The 22,471-nt window shown below is 52.7% G+C and overlaps 1 protein-coding gene across 1 annotated transcript; it reads right to left on the bottom strand.

Annotated features, from left to right (window-relative positions):
- Positions 1–1,678: 1,678 nt before the first annotated feature.
- On the bottom strand, positions 1,679–22,126 carry LOC125960134 (AF4/FMR2 family member lilli). Its single transcript, XM_049693339.1, has 5 exons — positions 19,310–22,126; positions 19,168–19,213; positions 3,460–3,648; positions 3,053–3,382; positions 1,679–2,930 (listed from the first exon to the last, which is right to left on the bottom strand). Exons 1-5 carry the CDS (start codon positions 20,812–20,814, stop codon positions 2,541–2,543), a joined length of 2,460 nt encoding a protein of 819 aa, XP_049549296.1. The 5' UTR covers positions 20,815–22,126; the 3' UTR covers positions 1,679–2,540.
- Between the last annotated feature and the right edge of the window lie 345 nt (positions 22,127–22,471).

The raw sequence follows: 22,471 nt of genomic DNA, 5'->3' as shown, positions 1-22,471 counted from the left end.
TGGGATGCCAAGATGGTCAACAATAAAAAAAATACGGCGAGATGACGGCAACTGGATGTCCCCGGAGCACATGGGTCGCTGGGTGCGCTGGCCCGGGTTAGATTCCTTTCCAAGCCCGGTGTTTCAGTCGGTCGGTTCGGTGAGGAGTTGGTTCCCTGTGCCCCAGATCATCTAGCCTTGGGCCAAAGGGCCGTTCTGGGTCCAATATTTTGCCACAAAAGGGCATATAAAGATAAACAGTACGCCCATTGTCTGAAGCGTGAAGCGCGCTGATGGTGGCTGCACGTATGACGAAAACAGTATTTGCTTAAGGTGAACATTCAGTCTGTTAAGTGGTGGAGCCACGAGTCGTTTTTATTGTACCTTTATGAAGGTGCAAACTGCTGAATCAGAGATGAAAATAATACAAAGCTGTACGATATTGCTTCGTTTTCGTTTAGTTTTCGAGCGGTCATTTAATGAAATACGTTTGTTTTCCTTTCGCTTTCAGCAGCCGGAGATGGGAGTGACGTAGAGAATGGCAGCATCCAAGATTTGCTTAAGGATACGGGTAAGTGAACGTTCTGTTAAGAAGGGGCTTTGGTATTTTCGGGTCCAAAAACGGCTTATTTTTGACGAATTTTAGTGCAGAAACCATTCAACTTAATTTTTCGAAGTTAATGCCTTGTTAAACTACAACTTTTCAAGAATATTTGGTTCAATTTTGGCGAAGATTTATTCAAAACTACGTTTTTGCCAATATTTTTTCGACCAAAAGACCAAAAGAGAGCGAGGTACCAACGCGAGGTACCAAACGGGAGCGAGGTACCAACGCGAGGTACCAAACGGGAGCGAGGTACCAACGCGAGGTACCAAAAGAGAGCGAGGTACCAACGCGAGGTACCAAACGGGAGCGAGGTACCAACGCGAGGTACCAAACGGGAGCGAGGTACCAACGCGAGGTACCAAACGGGAGCGAGGTACCAAACGGGAGCGGGCGCTTTTGTGTCCGGTGCGAAAGTCACGTCCGGCACTGTACTTCGTCAGCGCCATCTACATGATCAACGCATGAACTGGTGGCGCGATGCTCGCCGTTAGAGGGCGTTAGCGGGACACGTGTCTTTCTTCAAATTTCCACATTTTCCACGGCCGTTACTCGACGGATCGGGCGGAAACTTTGAACATACACACTTTCTACTTTTTGGAACACTAAACTAAGCTAAGATAAGGTTTTAACGCAACCTAAATCCATATAAAAATTACCAAACTTCAGTAAATCTTCAAGAAACGGTCACGCTAAGAGAGATGTCTTAGCCAAAGCCTTACCGCCAAGAAAAGCATTTTCGCGTTTGCTACACTCGTACATCCTTGGTCGCGGTCTCGCCATTTCCAAATTTCTTAGCCTAAATTTTCTCAAACTAAAGTGCCGGATTGTCGGACCGACAAGGATGTAAAACCGCAAGAAAAACCAAATCAATACTCAAATGATCGATAACAACACCGCAGCACACCGTAATGGGAGGGCCGGTGCGAAAATAAATAAGAAATATTATCAATATACTAACCGAACGAGGACTCCTAGGATATAATGCACACCCTTGGGCTCCATATCCTTGTTAGCTGTCCGCCCACAAGAAACTCTCTGAATGATCGAACAGAAGTAAATACGAGCAATATCCCACTGTTCATGCATAAGAAGTATAACAATTTATTTTGCTCCATAATAATGCTCTGCGTACAATACTCATAAAAATAGCAATAAAATATTAGACACGTACAGGCAGGATGTGTATAAATGAAGGCATACATAAAACAACACTTACAAGCCAAGCACTACATCGATCGTCGATCTTAAACCATAAACACACGTACGTACGATACCCTACCGCACGATCACCCACACCGCGCCGGCTCGCGGCGGTGACTCTGTACAAAAAGTAAAACAATTTCCGTCTCCGGACCGCCCTACTCTACTCTAACTAAGCTGACGGCTTCTTATCCCTCCTAGACGGTTGTTCAAAACCTAGAGCCTCTGGCTATAAGTGTCGCTGGCTTGAAACACACTTCTAAAGCTTATCACCTCCTTGCTATCGCCTCCAAAGCCCTCCGCATAGCCCCCTGCTACGGCCTACACCTGATGACCGTCGATAAATACACTAAACCTAAACGACGAATCCCTAGCGAGGGAGAGAGATTGAGGCGGGTACGAAGGGTAGATCTTGCAAAGCGGACACAAGATCGCCCTCAAACCGCTCATCTCAGGCCCATCCTGACCTTCCTCTGCTCTCTTTTCCTTCCTCTGTTGCACAACTATCCTTCCTATCCTACTGCTACTCGTTTGACGCAAAAACATCCTCTCGATCTCGATCACTCGAATCGAATCGATCGAAACTGTCATTGCCATCACCGGATAGGAGTGTGTGCGCACGAGGAGGGGGGAAGGAGGAGCTGGGATGCTCACCATCCCCGTGCTCTCCCCTCCTTCCACCAAGAGAACTAGCATCATTAGCATTAATTTGTACATCGCATCGCGTCGCTTGGCGAATACTCGAACACCGCGATCATACGTGCTGATCGATACCGGTGTTGGGAGCTTCCTCCAGCTTGCGCCACACCACATTGCACATCTCGCGTACGAGCGCCTTCTCGCCATCGTCCAGCTGATCCGGGGGCGTCGTACCGATCCGTTCGCGTTCCAGCTGTTCGCGCACCTCGAGCACCTGCAGGGCACGCACCACCGCTTCGGGTCGTCCGGAAATTGGATCCGCACTGGAGGTCAGCTGACTTGCACCACCACCACTACCAGTGGTGGCATTACCACCATTGGTCGTCGCGACCGCCGTATTGTTCAGTACCACCGCTCGCTCCTCCTCGAGCTGCCGTATCCGAGACTCGAGGGCCCGGACGTACTGCAGCGTCTGGTCGCTGAGTGTCGACCGCATATTGAGGTCCTGCAGGTCATCGTCATCGTCGTTCGGGGATTATGGAAACAACAGAGAAGAAGACTTATTAGTGCACAATACACACATACACACACACACCGCAAACGTGGTGTTCGTGGGATCCCCCTTACCGTCATGCCATTGCGACCGAACTGGCCAATGTTGTGCAGGTTTTCGTCGGCATTCGTACTGGAGCTGCTACCATCGCCATCGTCCCGTAGGGCAGCGACGGCGTTCGCATTTGTGGTGCCACAGTTCGAACAGACCGCCGACGCCGCCGCCGCCGCCGCTGCTGCTGTGGAGGATGTCGCGGCGGCTGCCACTGCTGCTGCGGCCACGGCCGCCGTGCGGCTGTTTGAGTTGTTGTTCCGTTCCTCGTCCAGGTACAGGCAGAGCTCCTTCAGCTCGAGATTATCGCGGATCAGTTCCTGCTGCTTATCATCCAGTTGCCTTAACTTTGTCTGCAAAAGAAAGGAGAGCATCGAGTGTTCAAATATGGATCGGAGAATGAGAGGAGAGCAGCTTTAAGGCGCCTTACCTGATAAGCGGACACCTCCTGCCGCATAACGCTGGCCGTATAGCGACCGAAGCGTTGCCATTCGCGTGCCAGCTTGCGGCCCTTCTGCCGATCGTCGTCCAGGAAGCAGCAAAGATCCCGCAGCTCCTGGTTGTCGTCGCTTAACCGCTGATTAGCTTCCTTCAGTGCCCTTAACTCCGCCAACAGATTCTAAACAGAGAGAGAGAGAGAGAAAAGGAGCGAGAAGAAAAACAGCGAAACGATTAGTAAACAGTGTGACAAATAAGACAAAAAATCACACACTTCCGGGTGCAGTGCTTTCCACTTCCCGATCCCGTGGCTCTTGGGGCGTTATGCGGAAGCGGACCGCCGGTTGCTCCGTCGTGACAAGCGCGAGCGAGCGCTCTCTTTCTCGGAGAAACCTTTCCAACCTTTCCGATTTCAACCAGCGCGCCACATAAAGTCGTGAAAAGTCACGTACGGGAGCGAGGCTGGTGAAGCCTCATTTACATTTCATTCTATATGCTGCCTGCCGCCGAGAGCCCCGAGGGCGTAGCGTACTTGAAGATCGTCCATTATTCCACGACCGGGACCGCGGCGATAATGATGGCATCCTCCTCTCCCGTGATGTCCGACCTCCTGCGCGCGATTTGCGCCAAGCATAAAACTTTCGCGCACCGCAAAAAGGAGAGGGAAGACACACACACACGGGCGCGGACACACGCAAACCTTATCGGAATCGTGGTGGCGTCGGAGTTCGCTGAACGCCTTTGCATCATGATCCATCAAAATAAAAAAAACCGCAGCAACAGCAGCAACGTTCCTGGGAGGAACACGAAGAAGCAGTGACGGAAGAACGGAATGGAACGGAACGGAAAGGGGGGGAATTCGTGGCCCGGGTGTAGATTGAAATTATGGAAAAATCCTCCTCCGCTGGCGCGCTACCGGACCACCACCATCGTGCGACGTGCGTCTCATGCCGAGGCCGCGGAAAAAATGGCAGATGGTTGGCCCGCGAGATCGCCCACGTCGAGAGGGGGAGAGAGGAGCGGTGGAAGAAGATTAGAGCATCACTACCGCAGTACTACGTGGTCCATCATCCGTGCAATCCGGGCGAGCCTCCAGGGAGATGGCAGATTGGAATGCAGATTGAGAAGCCGGAACCAACATCAAAAGCTCTGGTTTGGCTCTTGACCTTATCGCTGGCCAGGCATAGGCCTTCTAAAAGCAAATTCCGGACAATATTTTGGCTACTTTACTACCCTCTTTATCGAGATCTGTGTCTTTTTTTATGTGTGTGTGGTCTAGTGTTATGTAAAAATGCAAATGATTCATTGATACCCATTCCGTTAAGCTGCGCGCTCTGTTGATCCATCTCTTATGATAATCGAAACCCATTACAACCAAGGGTCGTCAAGACCGCTTCTCTCTCTTTTTCTCTCTCTCTCTCTCTATTTCAGTTTACCTTGGGCGTGTAATGGTATTCCCTTCTCGATCCGTTTCTCGTGAGGGTCCTTGTGATGTTTATTCATTTGAAGCGTGGTATCCGCGAGCACATGTCCGAGCCGAGCGGATATGAATAAATGTATTAGTGTAGCGTTATCAGCCATTTTAATAAATGCTCACGTCCTCCCATAAATGTGGCCCATAAACATGCGTGTAATAAAGTCGTAAACTTATCTCTTCCCTCCTTTAAAACTAAAGCAAGAATACGAACAAAACATTTTGTAAGCTGCAGCGCGCGCCTCAAACTTAAGCTGCAGAAAAGACAAATTACCTTGAAAGAGCTAAACGCAAGTCAAGCATGAAACCGCCGCTCGCGAGTGCAAACGAGGCCTCCGCTCCCGGTCTCAGCGACCGACATCCGCTGGAAATAACGCGACGGAAGCATCTAATCTTGTGATCCGTCGTGCGTCGTCGTGCTGTGATCAATCTGTCGAGCATCGTTACTGAAGCATACGCATCGCCAGTCAGGAATGTCACGCGTGTAAAAACAATCTCCAGCATAGCATAGCTGAGTGAAACAAAAAACAAAATCCAATCCAAGTCTGGAATGAGCGATGGAACGCGAGGAAAAAAACCAACAATCCTCGGAAGGTGCGCAAGGTGGTTGCGCGGTTGCTGACCCTGGTTGAGGTTGAGCATAATTTTCGCCCAAGAATTTCGCGTTAATTACTCACCGAACACCGAACACCTTCTCCGGCTGCAATCCGGCCGGTGATCGGATCCGAGAAAACGGTAAATCGAATTCGGCTTCTCGGCGGCGGGGGGCCAACGCCAACTGGCAGTCGTCGGCCAGAAGCCAACAGGAAAAATATGAGGCCAAGAAGGTATGCTTCACCTACCCCGGGGGTGCACTGGGGTCCCAGGCAAAGGAAAGCTGCACCGTTCCGCTCGCCCGTTGTGCGGAAGTTACAAATTTGTTTTACATTTCAACCCCTCGGCCAGACGATCGGCCGATAGGCACGGAACAGGCCGGCTTCTTCATCGGCATTTTCCTCCTCCTGGCAGCATCAGTTGAATCGATCGGCTTGTGGAGCGCGCGTCCGATCTGTACAGATCTACACAATCTTGGCGGAAGAATAAATTTCTTTCCTCATGTTGTTTGTTTTTTTTCGGTGCACCCCCCGGGGATGAATGGATGCGATTGCGGCGATTGGCTGCCGGTTCAATAGCACCGCTATAAGCTCGCCGTTTGAGTGATTGAAATTCAATTGGCCTTCGCATTCAGCGTACCTTTCGACGGGGACAACCGACAACGCAATCGAGAGAGGCCGAACAAGATCCTGTTCGCTTTGGAGCTAATTATTTCGTGTCCACAACAAACCGAATACCGTTTTTTTTTTCTTCGACCATTTCGTGCTACAAATGCATCGGGAGTGCCTTTTTAAAGCGTTTGGCATCGAATCGCGCTGTCTTCCTGGTGAGCGACGATTGATTCGAAGAGATATTAATACCTCCACCTCGCCCCGGCCGGCCAACCCGGGGGTTGGTCACCGATCGCCGCCGCTTATTGCCCTCTCATTTGCAGCTAAATGCTAGGGCCACTAATACCCATTGGGACGGTGTTGGTCTGTCACGATTACGGGGTGTTTTGCAACCCCAAACCCCAAGGAGCAGCAGCAGCAGACGGCAGTAGACGGCAAAGAGCAAAGATCACCGGGCGTAGCAAGACCACTATGCCGGTCACCACCGGGACCATAGATTGCGACCGATCGCGCGAGCGGTGATTGTGTAAAAGGGACTTATAATTCGTTAATTGCTCACACCTTTTGCTCCCTCCCTTACTAGGGGATCTCGGTGGCCTCGTGGAAGGGAAAGGGGTGTTGTCCCGGTTCCGTTCTAATGCCCCTCAGAAGTAGTGGTGCTTGAGAGAGAGAGAGAGAGAGAGAGAGAGAGAGACCCTCTCGTGCCCTTTACCACAATGAGTGGGACGAGAGGCCAAGTGCTCAATTTGGTGCCACACACTAATGTTCCACTTATGCGAGCAAACACACAGCCAAACGGCGAACCACACCAAGCGATGGGAGATCAACAAACGGCTCATGATGCCCCCACCCCCTCCCTTCCTGCTTCCTTCTATGCAGCATTCCACATTCCATGCTTTATGAGCGTTTTTGTTGTCCTTTATTTGATGATCTATTATCATAATGCCCTCCTCTCTCTCTCTCTCTGTCTCTTTCTTTTTCTCTCTTTTTACCATCATTTTACGGCATCATTTTTAGCCTTCACCTAACCGATCAATCATCTGTCCAGAAGTGCGCGCACACTGACACACACACACAATCCGTCCGCTTGTCTCTCTCAAGATCCAAGCTAGGGGTTCGGTCGGGATCCATCGTTTACACCATTTTCGCTTTATTTGTTTACCATTTTCCTGCGCTTCTAAAAACCACCAAGCACAGAGAGAGAGGTGTGCGTGTGTGTGTGCTCCGAGTGACACAATGACGGTGAAGGAACCACCGTCCCCTTCTCGAGGTTCGAGAAAGTGGAGAAAGAGCGAAGGTCCCCCCTCCCGCCTCGGGGGTCTTTACCTCAACCGGGGTAATTGCGCGGACGTGGCACGTGACGCGAGGAAGTGAAGGCACAAATAAACAAAACAACGTCGTCGTCTAACCTATTTCCAAGGGCTTCGCCTCTCTTTGTGGTTGTTTGCCCTTCCCCCTCCCTTTCCTTCGACCACCAGACCGACCAGAGACCAAGGATCGCTCCGCAAGGCCTCATAATTTCATTTACGAGAGCTTGACTCTCGGTGACAGGCCACGGGTCGCCGCTGGGGTGGTGACGACCTACAACCGAAACCGTTCGATTTTCGAAACCAACAGCTGGCCCTGAAAAAGACTTTTCACACCTCTTAACGTTCCTCTGCTCGTCACTTTTTCGTCCTTACCGTCGCCCGATGCTGCGATCAATTATTAAAAACCCTCAAAAAAAGGGCACGAGGACGAGGCATTCCCGGCGACAGGGGGGCTACTGCTTCTCCTCCTTCTCCTCTTCAATCACCGCGATGACGATCACACGTTTATCGCCGATCAAGAAGAATCTTCCGCCGGGTGCTGGCTGACTGGTTGGTTGGCCGCGATGCGGATCAAGATCAAAGGCCGGAAAGGGAGAGATCGTGGCGGCGGCGACGACTAAAGGCGGTGTGTTTATGACTCCTCTTCACTCCTGCCGTCTTCCTTCTTCTCCTCAGAAGAAGACCCGCTTCAAACGGACGATCAAGCGACCGATCGATCGATCGACCAAGACCGACGGGAGTGTGATCGGTTGTTGTTGTTGTTGTGTGATCTCACCATCCCTTTTCGTCCATGATGATGATGATGATCGTTTCCTCGTGTTTCAAATTTCGGTAAAGTGTTGATCGAAATGATACACAGATGGGAGCACGGCGACTGGTGCAATGGGGTCCAGCCCGAAAATTGGGTCATTAGCTGGCTGCTTATGCGGTTCTGTTCTGTTTATGTGTTGTTTATTCAACCAGAAAGAGAGAGAGAGAGTAAGAGAACGCTTCTTGCATCGCCTTGCACGGCGTGGAAAAGATGTTTGGATTGTTTGGAATGTTGAAACCGTCAAACCGCACCCCGATTTTGGAGTCTCGCGATCGTCGGTTGTTACAGTGTGTAACAAATCAAATGTCGCCCCCGGCGGTGTAATGGCGGTGACGATGGTTAATGAGTTGCTCGCAACCCCCTGCAGCGATTGTATCGATCTCGCAGAGAGATTGATCCGGTTAACGAAAGGGATCGCTCCGGATCGGCACATTAAACCTGTGCCCCAACATCCTGTATTCTGTGTCCACGCGCGCGTGTGTGTTGGATCGCCCCAAGGCAACTTAATCAATCCCGTGGACCGTGGACCGTGGAGAATGGAAAGACAAACTTTGAAGACAACCGTGCGCACAACGTGACCCATTTCACGCGCATCGATCGCATTTCAAACAGAAGACCCCCGGAGGCCGGTGTAAGGTGGAAACGATGCTACTGCGATGCGTAACCGATGATTAGATCGAACCCTTCATCATAAGCACCCAGTGTGTGTGTGTGTGGCCGGTGGCGCCCCAGTCCGCCAGGTGACGTCGCACAGGAGATGGAGAGACAGATTAAAGAGCCGATCCTCCGATCGCACGGGGACCACCTCGGAAACCGAAACCACACTCTCCTTATCTCTCTCTCTCTCTCTCTTCCTCGCTCCGATCAACCGTGACCAGTTCCAGCATCCAATTCCCGAGGGAATCAATCAACGAGCCAGCCAGCTGGCCACAACTAGGTTGGAAAGGGTGCTGCCCATCTCAATCCGGAAGCTCAACCACGACCATGACCACGACGACGACAATCCAGCTTCTACGCTCCTCCTCCTCCTTCTCCTGCCTTTTGTGGTATGCACATTCTGCAATGTGCCGTGGCCACGGTCGTGGGATTCTGTGGTAACCGGGCATGCTGGACGGTGTGTGTGTGTGTGTGTGTGTGTGTGTTAATTAAGCGGCACCGAGTGAGCGAGACAGCGCATCGATCGAGGAAGTTGGCTTCTAATAACGAATGCTTGCGTCCGGTCCGGGTCCGGGTCCGGCCGGGGGTCCGAGACCATCAACCGGCACGAAATACGGGGTTTCCTCCGGCACGCACCACCCGATGTGACCTTTCTCTTGGTCTCTCTCGCTCTCTCTCTCTCGTTTCTTGCCACGTTTGTGCCGAGAGGGGTTTTACACATGTTTTGTGTGTGCGCCGAGTGTTATGCAGCTTCCTCAGCATGATTCTCGAACGGCAGCAGCAGCAACACCGGCAGTAAACAAGAGATTTGGGACTTTTCACTCCGTATGTGTGTGTGTGTGTGTGTGTCTGTGTTGGTATTTGTCGCTTCTTGCTTTCTCGGCCAGGGGTCCCCGTGCGTGGTCTGGCGGCGTGGCGTTCAACCGTGGGAACTGAAATCTGAGGCCGAAGAGCTCGAGCTGGTGTTGCTGCTGCTGCTGCTCCGTGAGCTGTCATACGAGATCCTCGCCACAGATTTCGAACTCATTTCTTCTCGCGCGCGCGCACGTATACACGTACGGTGCTAACTGCATGTAACGAGCGAACCAAAGAAGCGGCGCGTCATCAGCGTCGCCACACAATGTTAGGGACCGGGCGGCATGTGGGTCACTTGCCGGCTTTACAAAATGGATGATCCCGGACGCTTTAAATTCGATTTGTTGCTGTTGTTGTTGCGTCTCGATCACGGCACCGTGGACGGCGCACAAACAAATGTCTACACACACACACACACACACACACACACTCTGCACCCAACGGAACCTATTAATCATTGTCCATTCTCTCGGCTTGGTCGTCGACAATTTGTTGCTCGCGAACAATGCGACCATCGCTTTCGCTTTGAACGCTCGTCGACTACGCTACGAGCGATGACAGTCGGTGTCGCCGCCAGAAAGCCGGCCAGAAAGAAAGGGATTAACAGGACTAATGATGATGGAACCATCACCAGGCCACGCTCTCCCTCTTCCTTTCTCTCTGCCATTGCACTGCATCAGCATCTGATGTGCAAACGAGACCAGTTAACAGCGCCATTACCATTTCTCCAAAGTGCTGCTGCTGCTGCTGCTGCTGCAGCCGATTATGAAGCAATTGAAGGAAGTGGCCATCTCATGGGCGAAGATCAATTCGGACCCGGACCCGGACGGCCAATCAACTCCACCTCAACGCGCTCAAAGGCCCTGCCACAGCTGCACAGGATGCAGTTGCTCTTCGCGATCACTAAACGGTTCCACAAAACCGTTGCCGTTGCGTACAACCTAATCACGTGGCACCCTACCTCCCTTCTCCCCTGCCCCCCCTGGTAAGCCACCTTAAACTCATCCAATTATCCGGCCAATTCCGGCCGCGAAAGCGGTGGAGAAGGAAGCGAGCGCCCATGAAGATGATGGATCCCTTCCGATCCGTTTCGATCCGCGCAATCCGCGGGCCCGGAACGCAAGCAAGCAACAACAACAGCAGCAGCAGCACCCTGACAGATCGCTTAATCAATTCCGGCAGTTTGCGTTGCGCGAAAAGCGCGGCATCGACGCCGGCGACGGTGGAACGAAGCTGGAAAAACAACGAAATTTTACACGCCACCAGCCGTAGAAGAGAGAAGAGGGAGGGGGACCATTTTTCATCGATCATCGGTGTGCGAGTGTCTGTGTTGGTGTGGTTGTTTGATTGGTGGCGAAGAAGATCGATCGGGTGCGCTCACTCATCCAGGACCATCGGCAGCAGCATCATATGAATGAATACATTGTTCGCGGTTTACGCGAGGCGGCAAAATCGGATCTAAGAATCAACGTCTTAATGTGGTCCAAGGCGAGGCAAATATTTGCCATAATCCTGGTCCGCTGGTCGGTCAAAAGCCAGAAAGCAGAAGCAGAAGACGACAGCGACGGAGTGAGATCGAGATCGAGCGACTATGTTGCGACGATGGCGATCGATCATCGGTGGCGCGGAGGATGGAATGTGAAGCACACACCTGAACCCAGCCTAGCTGCTTCACCTGCCAGGGTCGTGCGATCACCTGTGTTGCTGCTGTTGCTGCTGTTGCTGCTGCCATTGATCGACGACCTGCGGGTCTTTCTCCTTTCTCCTTGGCCGCAAACTCTCAGCAAAACACCTGGATGCGTGTTTGAGTGTATCGAAGACACTTCCAGCCGTTTGGAAGGGAAGAGAACAAGAGAGGTTCTTTAACCTCCGGTGGATCTGTTGCAATTTGATTACAGCACATTGCTACAGCGGACCACGAACCGGATGATGGCGAACAAACCATTAAAACGCACCTCCGCTTGGGTGCTGCTGGTTGCCAGCACCACACGCCACCAGATCGGAATCGGATCGGCGTGCCCTGCACTTTATGGCGCAATGAAACGCATGCCGAATGCTGGTGTGTACAAGCCGTTTAACGATCAGCGGCTGGTGATGATGATGATGGTGCAGAGACCCCGCCTGGTGCCTGGTTCGTTGCTTCCCGTTCGTTACAAACACAAACTGCACACGTACACGTATGTGAGTCATATTAAAACGATTTTTTATTATATAGAACGACGCGCGCTGCCGGACATCTTTATGACGCGTGTTTAACAGCTTCCCTTTCCGCCATCCGCCATCCGGATCCGCCATCGTGGCCCGAGAATAGAGCAATTCACCTTCACTTCCCAAAGGGTTTGCGTTGTTGTTGTTGTGCGCCATTGCCAAGCGAAGTAATTACATACCACAACTACGGACCGGACCGTCCGTCCGCCCAAAAACTATCTCGAACTCTCTCGATTGCCTTAAAGCGGCCATAACCATTGTGCTCACCGGGGTCCTCTCGTTGGAGGAGCAGAAGAAAAAGGGGAAGGAGGGCACGATAAGATATGAAAATGAAAATGAGGATTTTAACATTTTTCAACCAATTCTCCGGTTCGGGCAATTCGTTCCTGCAGCTGCAGTGCTGTTGCTGCAACATAATTATTATTACTCTCGCTCGTTACCCTCCTCACACTCTGACATCTGACCGACGACTTCTCTCTGACCTCTGGCAGCAGCAGCAGACCGGCCCCTACCCTGTGGATGGGAGGAAAACGTATCCATCAGCGTCGTCATCGCCGTCATCGGCGTCGTCCTCGAAAGTCATCTTCGTGATTGTGCAGCTGCACATAAAACACACACACACACGGACACGCACGCACTTTCCCTCTCGATAGCGAGGGAGGGAAAGCCAGCGCGATAAGTAAATGGCTTTTGCCACGACCGAAACCGACCAGGAAGGGAAGAAGAGACCATTATAATGGACGCAGCTGCGCAGTCGATGGTGTGGTTGTGATTTCCCTCAAAACCCTAAACCAAAACGAAGGAAAATTCTTCCGGGATAGTTCTCACTTTTCCACAATTTTCCCACACGCAGCGACCGAGACCGAGGAATGCAATCTCGACCGGAACTATGCTGCGCGACCCCCCCGCCCTGGGACCGGGGATCTGGTGAACCCTTTGTTCTATCTGGAAGAGAGAGATAATTAAATTCTCCCTTCCAGACAGTGCCGTGTGGTGATGTTGTTAGATTACTCAACGGATAGACCGTGGAAAACCTGTGTCTGCGTGCGTGTGTGTATACCTAGAACAACTTTCACTTCCCTCTGGACGCCCCCAGAATGCTCTAGCTCGGTGCAACTCAGTCGCAGTCGCAGTCTGTGGTCTGTGTGGGCATCTCGCTGCTCATGGTGGACGACGCCCACCCACCCAACCCACCACCAACACCAAGCACGGTCGATTCGCTCCGGTTCTTCGCTCCGGATCACCTCCTGTTACCTCCTCCGCTGGCTGCACGGTTCAGCGATCACGGTGCATGGATTGTAATTGCGTGTAGAGTGTGTGTTTGTGTGCGCGGGCCCGGCCGATGAATGAATTATGTTTTGTTTACATGTACACCGCGCGCGCACAGAGAGAGAGAGAGAGAGAGAGAAATCCTGGTTCCGTTCTGGTCCGGCAGTGAATGTGGGTGAAATGTCACGCACACGCCTCGATGATCTCGGGCGCGCCCGATCATAAATTCGATATTTCCCGGGGGCGGCGGCGGCGACGGCGACGACGACGAGACGCTGTTGTTGTTGGGTTGGGCTACGTCACCTCACCCACTTCCTCGGTGTCCCTTCACTTCCGCTCTCTTTCCTCTCGGTGCAATCAGACCCTCAAGATAAGCGTGGCGCGACAACAACCGACGCTCTATCGGAGGGTCTCGATCTCTCTTTCGCGGTCGACGGTGCTGCTGCTGCTGCTGCCTGGAGAGGAAGAACGATCTGCGGTGCGGATGCGGTGGGTTCGTTAAGGTTTATGACATGAGTCACTCGTTAATCCAGTACACTCGGTTGGTCGTGGTAGTGTTGCTGCTGCTGCTGCTGCTGCTGCTGCTACTCGACAAGTACACATCCGCGGGAAGAAAGGGTGAGTTCAGTCAGTAGGCAGCAAACCGGATAAGGAGATCCGCGTTTACCGTGCGCCGTACCTTCTAGCTTCCTACGGAGACCAGATATCGGCCTACGATCAATAGAGGGAGAGAGAGAGAGACGCTCTTCTCGTTGTCGTTACGGTGATTATTGTCATCGTAGATCAAAAGGAAGGTAGAAAAGGAAGCGATCGTTGACGACGACGACGACGACGACGACGCAGCGCACGACACAATCAATCGTGGGCGGCCCTCCCCGAGCAGTTATGTTTATGCTGATTAACGGTCCAATCAAAGCAGACGCGAGTGACACGCCAGGCAGGGGGATTTTGTTGCTTAGAAATCCCTCTACCTAATCAACACGACACAACGGCGTGTGGTGAGCTCACAGATCACACGTGGGAGGTTAATTCCGATTTCCTGTTTCCCGAAATTGGACGCCTTAAGCGCTACAATGTGACGCAATGGGTGTGATGTTGGTGGCTTCCGATTTGGTGACGGCTTCACGTGGCCTGCTGCTGCTGATCGTCGACGTCGCACCCCCTTGAATGGCAAATGGCCATAAATATGTTCCAGCGGAATGGAAAGTGTGGCATAAATCAACCACTCATAAAAGCCATAAGCGCGTGTTGCGTGTTTTTATGGTTTGTGATTACTTCAATTATGCTGCTACGGCGTGCTTGTCTCAATGTGACTTAATGCGGGCGCAAGTCTGGTGCGCACTAATGGCCAAATGGTAACAAGCCTCATACTATGCTCACCTCACCCCAGCAGCATTAGTGGCTGCTGCTGCTGCTGCTGCTGCTGCGTAAATCCATTGCAAAACGCCAACTCTTCATTTCATTCTTCTTCGTCGCCGGGCCCCGGCTCCGTGGGACTCCAACATTCCCATAGTGTGCTCGAAATCGACGAAACCAACACGAAACACAATCGCCAGCGCAAAATGTCCCCTTTTACAGCAAACAATAACACTAACACGCAAACGCACAAGGGTCCACCAGAAGCTGTTCCCTCGCTGGAAGCCTTTCAAACGCATTAAAGTGGCGCCTTGCAGGAGGAGAAGACGGAGAAGGAGGAGGGACCAGAGAGTTCCCACCATACCCCTTACGCGGAGAGAGATTGCTAAATCGGTTCACCTTAACGCCAAGCCACAAACAACGGCTGGACTGATGAAATGATCGTCGTCGACCATGTGCGTTGTGGAAATAAACAAATAAAAACCGCGCACCATCCACCATCCGGCCACCACCATCATCATCAACTCGTTTGCGTATCAACATGATGATGATGGTGGCTTGGTGGCGCTGGCGCTACCAACATGAACCACATGAATTGCCAAATGTAAATTGCTCGCCACGCGATTACGGTGGGGATGGGAACGCGTTCCGGGCGCGTTATCGCGTGGCCACTTTCTGCTGCTTCTGCGGTTGTCTCTCTGGTTGTCGCTACAACGGGACCACAAGACGCGCGCGAGAAACAACAGAAAAAAACCATTCTCGAGGTTTGGGCACCACGCCTTGTGCTACGCACAACCAACACAAATGTCGCCGCGTAGACCTAGAGATCGGTTGGTTGAGGACGAGACAAGGGCAAGAAAGAGAGAGAGAGAGAAGGAAACCAGCAGCACAAATCCGGTCATAATTTTGGTCATTATGTTTGGCCTCGAAAAATGCGCCCGGCCACCGAGAGACCCGGAGCGGGTAGACAAAAAATTAAGATAATGTCCACAGATTTATCGAGGCCTCGATTTCCGATTCCGTCGTCCGTCGGTTTGGAAAGAATGGAAATGTGTGCTTGTGTGTCGAGGCGAAGCTGCAATCCATCCATTCTCTATCGTCGAAGGAAGACCACACCACAACCAAGAAAGCGCGAGGCCAAGATTGAAGACCGAAGATCGAAAAGTCCGTTTCCCAGGCACCGGAGCGGCCACCGGGCGGACACACGAATATCGGCACGCAAATGATCATTAGGTTTGGCGGTGACCCCGAGGAATGCCCGTGTTCTGCGCAGCACCTCTCCGTTTTTCCACTCGTTTTTCCGCAATTTTCGGCTCCGGTAATAAACGGGTGTGAAACCAGTGACCAATTGGGAGTTGCACGGAGACCCGGTGCGTGAGACCGTGAACCAACCTTGCCCTTTTCTGCCTTCTGTTCCCCCCGTTTTTTGTGTGTGTTCAATCACTCCGTTCTTTGGCACGCAATCTGGGCCCCGAAGGTTCGTCGCTGAATGTCGTCTCAACACCCCAAAAACCAAGTCACAATTAGCCACAGGCCCTGGCCAGGCCAGACCAGGCCAGGGCAAGCCGATGCTTAACCAATTGCCCACATTGCCACCTGCCACCGAAACGGGTAATTGAAATTTCATCATACCGCCCCTCCCCCCTTCTGCTCTTCGGATTTCGGATTTGCTTTTTCGGGTTGGAGGCTTTTCAATCCGGCTGCCGCTGTTGCTGCTGCTGATCGCTTTAAGTCCGGTCCGACGATCGCTTACTAATACCCGACTACTGCTAGGCTAAGGGGGTGCGCTTAAAGGCCACGGTGAACAGATGTGACCAATCAACGGCGCAACGAACGGTCGAATAATGCCCAAAAACGAAACGAAAGACTTCAACGAAGCGGCGAACCTGCTTTACGAGATGATTATTTGAAAACCATATGCACACGAAAGCAGCAACGGCAGCAGCAGCAACCAAAGCAAATTGCCCGTTTTTATGACGCAGGCAGGCAGACAGGCAGGCCGGCAGCAGCTGGTTCCGGTGCTTCCAAACATTGCGCCATAAAACGGCGAGAGGGACCGACATCATCTTTCCTGCCGTCCCGTGGTTCGTTCATGCTTCCGGTACCAGAACTGCGCACCGTGCGAGAGCCTGACCAGATAAATTGAAGCCGATTAGGCACCGGGGGGAGAGCGATTTGTGGTGTACCGGGCATTGTGTTAAATGGTCGGCTCCCGGGAGGAACTCTCACTTTTCTGCACCGAAACAAGTGGCGTCTGTTGCTTTGCCAAATTGTACCTCCCTCTCTCTCTTTCGCTCTCTCGTCTTCCTGCCATTTATCGTACTAAACTTCCCGGCGGATCTTGCGCCGATGCCGTAAACCTTAACAAAGCTCCTTTTACGATGCAATCGCGCGCGCGCGCGCACTCTCGCACACTTCTGCGTACGGTAAATGCTCTGATGAGCTCCATTTAGCCACCCCGACGGAAGGGACGGAATTAAGACATATTGTTAGCAAACAGTGGATCCCATTTTATTTTTTTGGGAACCAGACACACAAAAAGACAAAACAATGTTGCGCATTGCGATCAGCGGAGGCCGATCGATGACCGGATCCCTGGGAAAGGGGGGTTTCCACGCTTAACGATATCGCTTAAGATCGCGCTATCGCGCTTCTGCCTAACGTTCTCTTCTTTTTTCTCTTGGCCACATACTCTTCACAGCATCGGAGGCGCATGAGCATCACATGCGCAGAGGCAAACGGCATAATCACAATAATAACACCGAGAAGGGCGAACGAACGCTGGAATTAACCTAACGGAGTACATTATTACCGGCCAGCCAGCCAGCCAGTCAGGTACGGGGAACCATGAGAGCATGAGAATATGCATGCCATCAGGCACCATATTCCAGCGCTCCATGCCAAATCCACGGCCGAAAGCAATCAGCAAAAACAACGAACGGGAAATGAACCGCAGAAGCTTCGCGCGCGATCGGTACATCCTTTACTCAAAGGGGGTTGCTGCACCTCCTGCGGTGGTGGTGGTGGTGGTAGTGGTGTCCGCAGCCGCATCAACTACAAAGTTGTGCCATTTGTTTTTATTGCTCCTTGGCGCAAGAGAGTGATTAAGGGTAATTTTTTCGATCTTAATGAAATAATCGTGCGCGCTCGAGATCGAGAAGCATCACTCCGAAAATCCCATTCGATGACCTTTTGCAGACCTTCCAAAATAAGGGCCAACAGAGAGAGAGAGATAGAGAGATTAACACACACACACGCGATGCACGAGATCAAAGATCGCTCTGTGCGCTCTTTCTCATTTTATTTATTTTTCCATTTTCCAACGAAATTAAAAATCAATCTCTTGAAGAATCCCTCGACCTCGAAGGCCTCCTTGATCAGAGTAATTAAAATGTGGCCTCCACTACTGGGCACTACTGGGCCCTACACCGTCTTCTGCAATCATCTTCACGGTTGTGGAGTAATCCGCGATCATCTCGATCACACCATGGACCACTGAACGAAACCAACTCCAATCCTCCAATGGCCAGCCAGACCAATGTCGAAAGCACTCCAGCATCCTGCTGTTCCAGCTGTTCCCCTGCACTCCAGCAAACAATGACAGATTGTGTTGCGCATTATCCAGGTACCCTGCGAGATTACAATCAATTGCCTTCACTACATCTCTTCCGCGTGTTCGGTGTGGCCGTTGCCTCTCGCTGGCATTCCGTGCGACATTCATCACAATCACAGGCCCCTCGTTTCCTCTTCCACGACCCCCAAGGTGGGGAGATCGCGTGGCTACGTGCCATTGTGCTAACATTGTTGCCAGCAGCACGCGGCGACTGCAATAGAACCAACGACGGCGGCGGCGGCATCGGTCGCTGTGGCAACAAACCGTATCGAATTGACAAATTGACCGCTCGCTGCCGTTTGGTGGTGGTAGTGCCCAGTGTCCAGGACTTCTAACGACTTCCCCCTTTACCGTCCAATGAGATCGACTTTCCTTTTGTGAGAGACGCTTGCGGCAACGAATGTATGAATGGTGCTTAGTCAGCAAAATAGCGCCTGCCCTCGGGGGTGGGGAAAAGGGCACCTGCCACCATCTAGGGCAGCGGAAGAAGGAAACGGCTTCGAAAAGGAAGAGATATTCGGTGCTTGCAGCCTGCGGCACCGGCGCGCCCCGAAGGTGCGGCTGCTACTGATCGGACGCATATTTTGGGAGAAACTTTATCATCGATTGATAAAACACACGGACCCACGGACATGGACAACTTTCGAGACTTGGTCTGGTCCGGGTGCCCATCGAATCGAGCGAAAGGCACCCTCTCCCCTGCCTGCCTTCCCACATTCGAACTCACAGTCCCGCGCAAAAGGTCAGCAACTTTCTCCTTCATTCGGTTCCACGCACGAGCGGTCGAGCGCGAAAACAGGTTCCCTGGTGCTCCTAGCTACTCCCCCCCGGGCAGGGGGCTGACAGGTTCGATGTGACTAGCCTCCGGGACAGCCAGACCACTTGCCTCACTTTCCCCCCCCACACAAACCACGGTATCCCCAAACTGCTGACTTCACTCACCTGAAAGTGTCGATTCTGATCGAGGGCGGTAACGCGACCACCGGCACCACCACCGCTGCTGCTGCTACTACCTGGACCCCCTGCACCGTTTGTACCTCCTCCTCCTCCTCCTCCACCACCGCCACCACCACCACCACCAGTGGAAGAGGTCGGTGTAGAGGAAGTCTCTGACTCGGCCTTCCGGACAAACTTCAACATCTCTTGCTGGTGCTGCTGGATGGCCGGATGCTGGTGCACCTGAACCGGATGCTGTTGCTGCTGGTGATGGTGCAAATGCAGGTGATTGCCGTTGCCGATGGCCGTGGGTAGGTTAGACGAGGGTGGCTGAGCCGGTTTGATGGTCAGCTGCGATGATGAAGGTGGCGCTCCTGGTCCGTTGACTAACGAGGCGGACGTGACGGTGGAAATTGGAGGTTGAGTTGGATGACCACCACTACCACCACTACTACTGCTGCTGCTGCTACTGCCAACCGCGATACCGTTGGCGTTATGATGCACGATGGCCGTCGTCTGGTGGATATGGGCGGCCGATGGTGCCGGTGGTTTCGCGTGCGCCAAGTGTGCCTGCAGCGATCGCGTCGAGCTCGTCGTTTGATCCTCGGACGAGGACTCTGAGCTGAGCCGTGCGTGCGACTGGGACGGTGGCAACAGATGAGCCTGCTGTATCGATTGCTGACTTAGTACGGCTGTCGGTTGTTGATGCTGCTGGTGCTGACTACCGTTCGTGGTGACCGCGGTGGTCACCGTGCTGTTCGTGGCGGTCGTAACGCTCGTCCCTTGGCCACCGTTCACGAGGGGTGGTAGATTGGAGAAGCGAATATGCTGACGGGGTGCCAGAAGTCGCGATGGATTCGGTGGTCGCTTTAGGTTCAGGTCCACCGCTGCCGTCGCACCACCACCACCACCACCGTACGACTGTTTGGTGTTGCTGAAGGTTACAACGGGACCGTTGTGTCCGTTCTGCCCGAGGTCCTGTTGGTGCTGCTGCTGCTGCTGCTGATGCTGTCTCGGTGAGTGATAAGCCCGTAGGTGACCGTTGGTGTAACCGTTCTTGAGGATGCCTCCGGGTGGATGAGGTGGCGGTTGATACCGTGGCGGGATGTGGCTTCCACTGGAGGCTACCGGCGACAACGAGGACGATGAAGACGATGACACTGGCACGGACGTGTGCTGCGGTATACCACTGATCAGTCCACCGAGCACAGACTTTACTCCAACGCCGCCACCATTGGTGAGGATGCCACCACCAGCAGTACCGCCGTTACCGACACCTCCACCTCCACCACCACCTCCTCCTCCTCCTGGTCCGATGCCGTTCGATAGCGAGTTGGTCACTACCGAACCGGCTGCCGGAATCGTCCCGAGCGATTGCTGCTGATGTTGTTGTTGTTGTTGTTGGTGCTGCTGCTGCTGCTGATGATGATGCTGCTGCTGTAGCTGTTGGAGTTGTTGCTGGTGCTGAGAGTGTTTCAGTTTCTGCTTCTGGAACTGCTGCTGAAGGTGCTGGTGCTGTTGGTGCGTTAGTTGTTGCTGTTGTTGCTGGTGCTGGTGCTGCTGCTGCTGCTGCTGCTGACTGTGCAGTTGTTGCTTGGATGTGAGACCGATTATATTTCCAGATAGCTTCAGGTTGCTACTATTCGTTGTCATGACTACGAGCAGAGGGTGCGTTGCGGGAGGGGTGCGTTTTAAAGAGAGATCACTTGGATCACTTCGATGCTGCTGCTGCTGCTGCTGCTGCTGCTTATGCTTATCACTCAGAGCGACTACCTTAACGGCCTCAATTATGTTTCGAATACCATTTAACTCCACGAAACGAATCCGTTCCAACCACTTTAGGCACCGGAGCACTTTAAAAACAACGTTAAAACGATCTGCTTATCTAACTGTATTACTCTCCGAAAATGGACGCAGATTGCTTTGCGGGATGAATAAACAAACCACTCCGGCGGAACCACTTGACACCAAACGCTCTGATCATCGAATACACCGCGACACACACGTACACACACACACACACACACACACACACCAACTTTCTCGAGCGCGCACGAGCGCGTTTAACTTTCCTTTTCGTTATAATCGATATCTTCACCAGCAGGCAATATGGACGCGCCCTCGCCCGCACACACAACACACAACAGACACAACAGAGACGAGGTGGTCACTGCGGCGATTCTTGGCCTACGCGCACGTTCGTACGACGACGACGACGACGACGACGACGATGGCACTACTAAGCACTGGAGTGGACGTTTTTCGTTTCCCCATTCGCCATTAAAAGCTCTGCGGTGCCGGCACGCACAATCATAACGCTCATCATGCTGACGCTCATCACCATCACCGTTGTGGCCACTCTCCGCATCATCAAACGACGACGACGACGATACACACTATTCACACACTATCGCAACACTATCGCTAGCACGCAGTCAGGCCCTGTAGGTCTCGGGGTAATTCACATTCCAGACCTGAACTCCCAGAAAAGCGAAGGTCTAATGTACCCTCTCTCTCTCACTCTCTTCTCTTATCGCGTCGAGTTTAAATGGAACCTTCAAACCTCTTCAAAAACACACTGTCTGGAACAGACGATAACGACGGACGACCGAAAGAGAGACTCGAGACCACCCCGTAGTAGCGAGGCCCGGTGGCGCCTCCTGGACGCCCGGATCTTCGATCCCGCCGCCTGCGGGTATATATCCTTCTGTGATGTTTTTTGGGGAGGTGGTTCGCGGAATCACGAACGCCGGTCGACCGGCAGCGCGACTGTCGACGGCGGTTGTCAGTCGATCACTGAGCACTGAGCAGTGTTCCGCTCTCCTCGGCGGATCCTTCGAAGGCTCGTCGCGCGCGCGGGTTGAACGAAGAAGAGAACGAAAAGGCACCACCACCGGTTCCGAACTTCCAAGCCGGCGATTGTATCCTCGCGTCGTCTGCTGTGTTGCTGTTCGCGTCGCGGTCGCGGTCGCAGTCGCGTTGACCGTTGCTCGTTTGAAAAATCGCCAAGGAATCGTCGCGCATAAAATTCGGCCGGCCGGTCTGACTCGTGCTGGAGAAAGGGGAGAGAGAGAAAAGAAAGAGAAAGAGTCGTTAAAAACTGGCATTCCCGGGGCAAAAGGGGCGCAAAAGCACCTGCTGCCACATTGGTAAATTCACCACCATCACCACCAAGAGGTCAATAGAGCCACCTTGTTGAGCTTGTCACCGCCGCGCGCCTGTCTCGTTTGGTGTGGTGCGCTTGGTCCGATGGTGCGATTGCCATCTACACAGTTAGTAGGGGCATAAAAATGCGTAGCATAAAACTTGT

This window comes from Anopheles darlingi, chromosome 2 (assembly GCF_943734745.1).
Source record: "Anopheles darlingi chromosome 2, idAnoDarlMG_H_01, whole genome shotgun sequence".
Classification (NCBI taxonomy): Eukaryota; Metazoa; Arthropoda; class Insecta; order Diptera; family Culicidae; genus Anopheles; species Anopheles darlingi.
The sequence above is the reverse complement of the archived record's forward strand: the minus strand, read 5'-3'. Positions and strand labels throughout refer to the sequence as shown.

Bases quoted from the DNA above. Each gene is read 5' to 3' on its own strand.
- LOC125960134 (XM_049693339.1), bottom strand. From the start codon at position 20,814: ATGACAACGAATAGTAGCAACCTGAAGCTATCTGGAAATATAATCGGT. The intron at 3,383-3,459 runs GTAAGGCGCCTT...TTTCTTTTGCAG, and splicing joins AGGAGGTGTCCGCTTATCAG to ACAAAGTTAAGGCAACTGGA. The intron at 2,931-3,052 runs GTAAGGGGGATC...GATGACCTGCAG, and splicing joins TCGGTCGCAATGGCATGACG to GACCTCAATATGCGGTCGAC.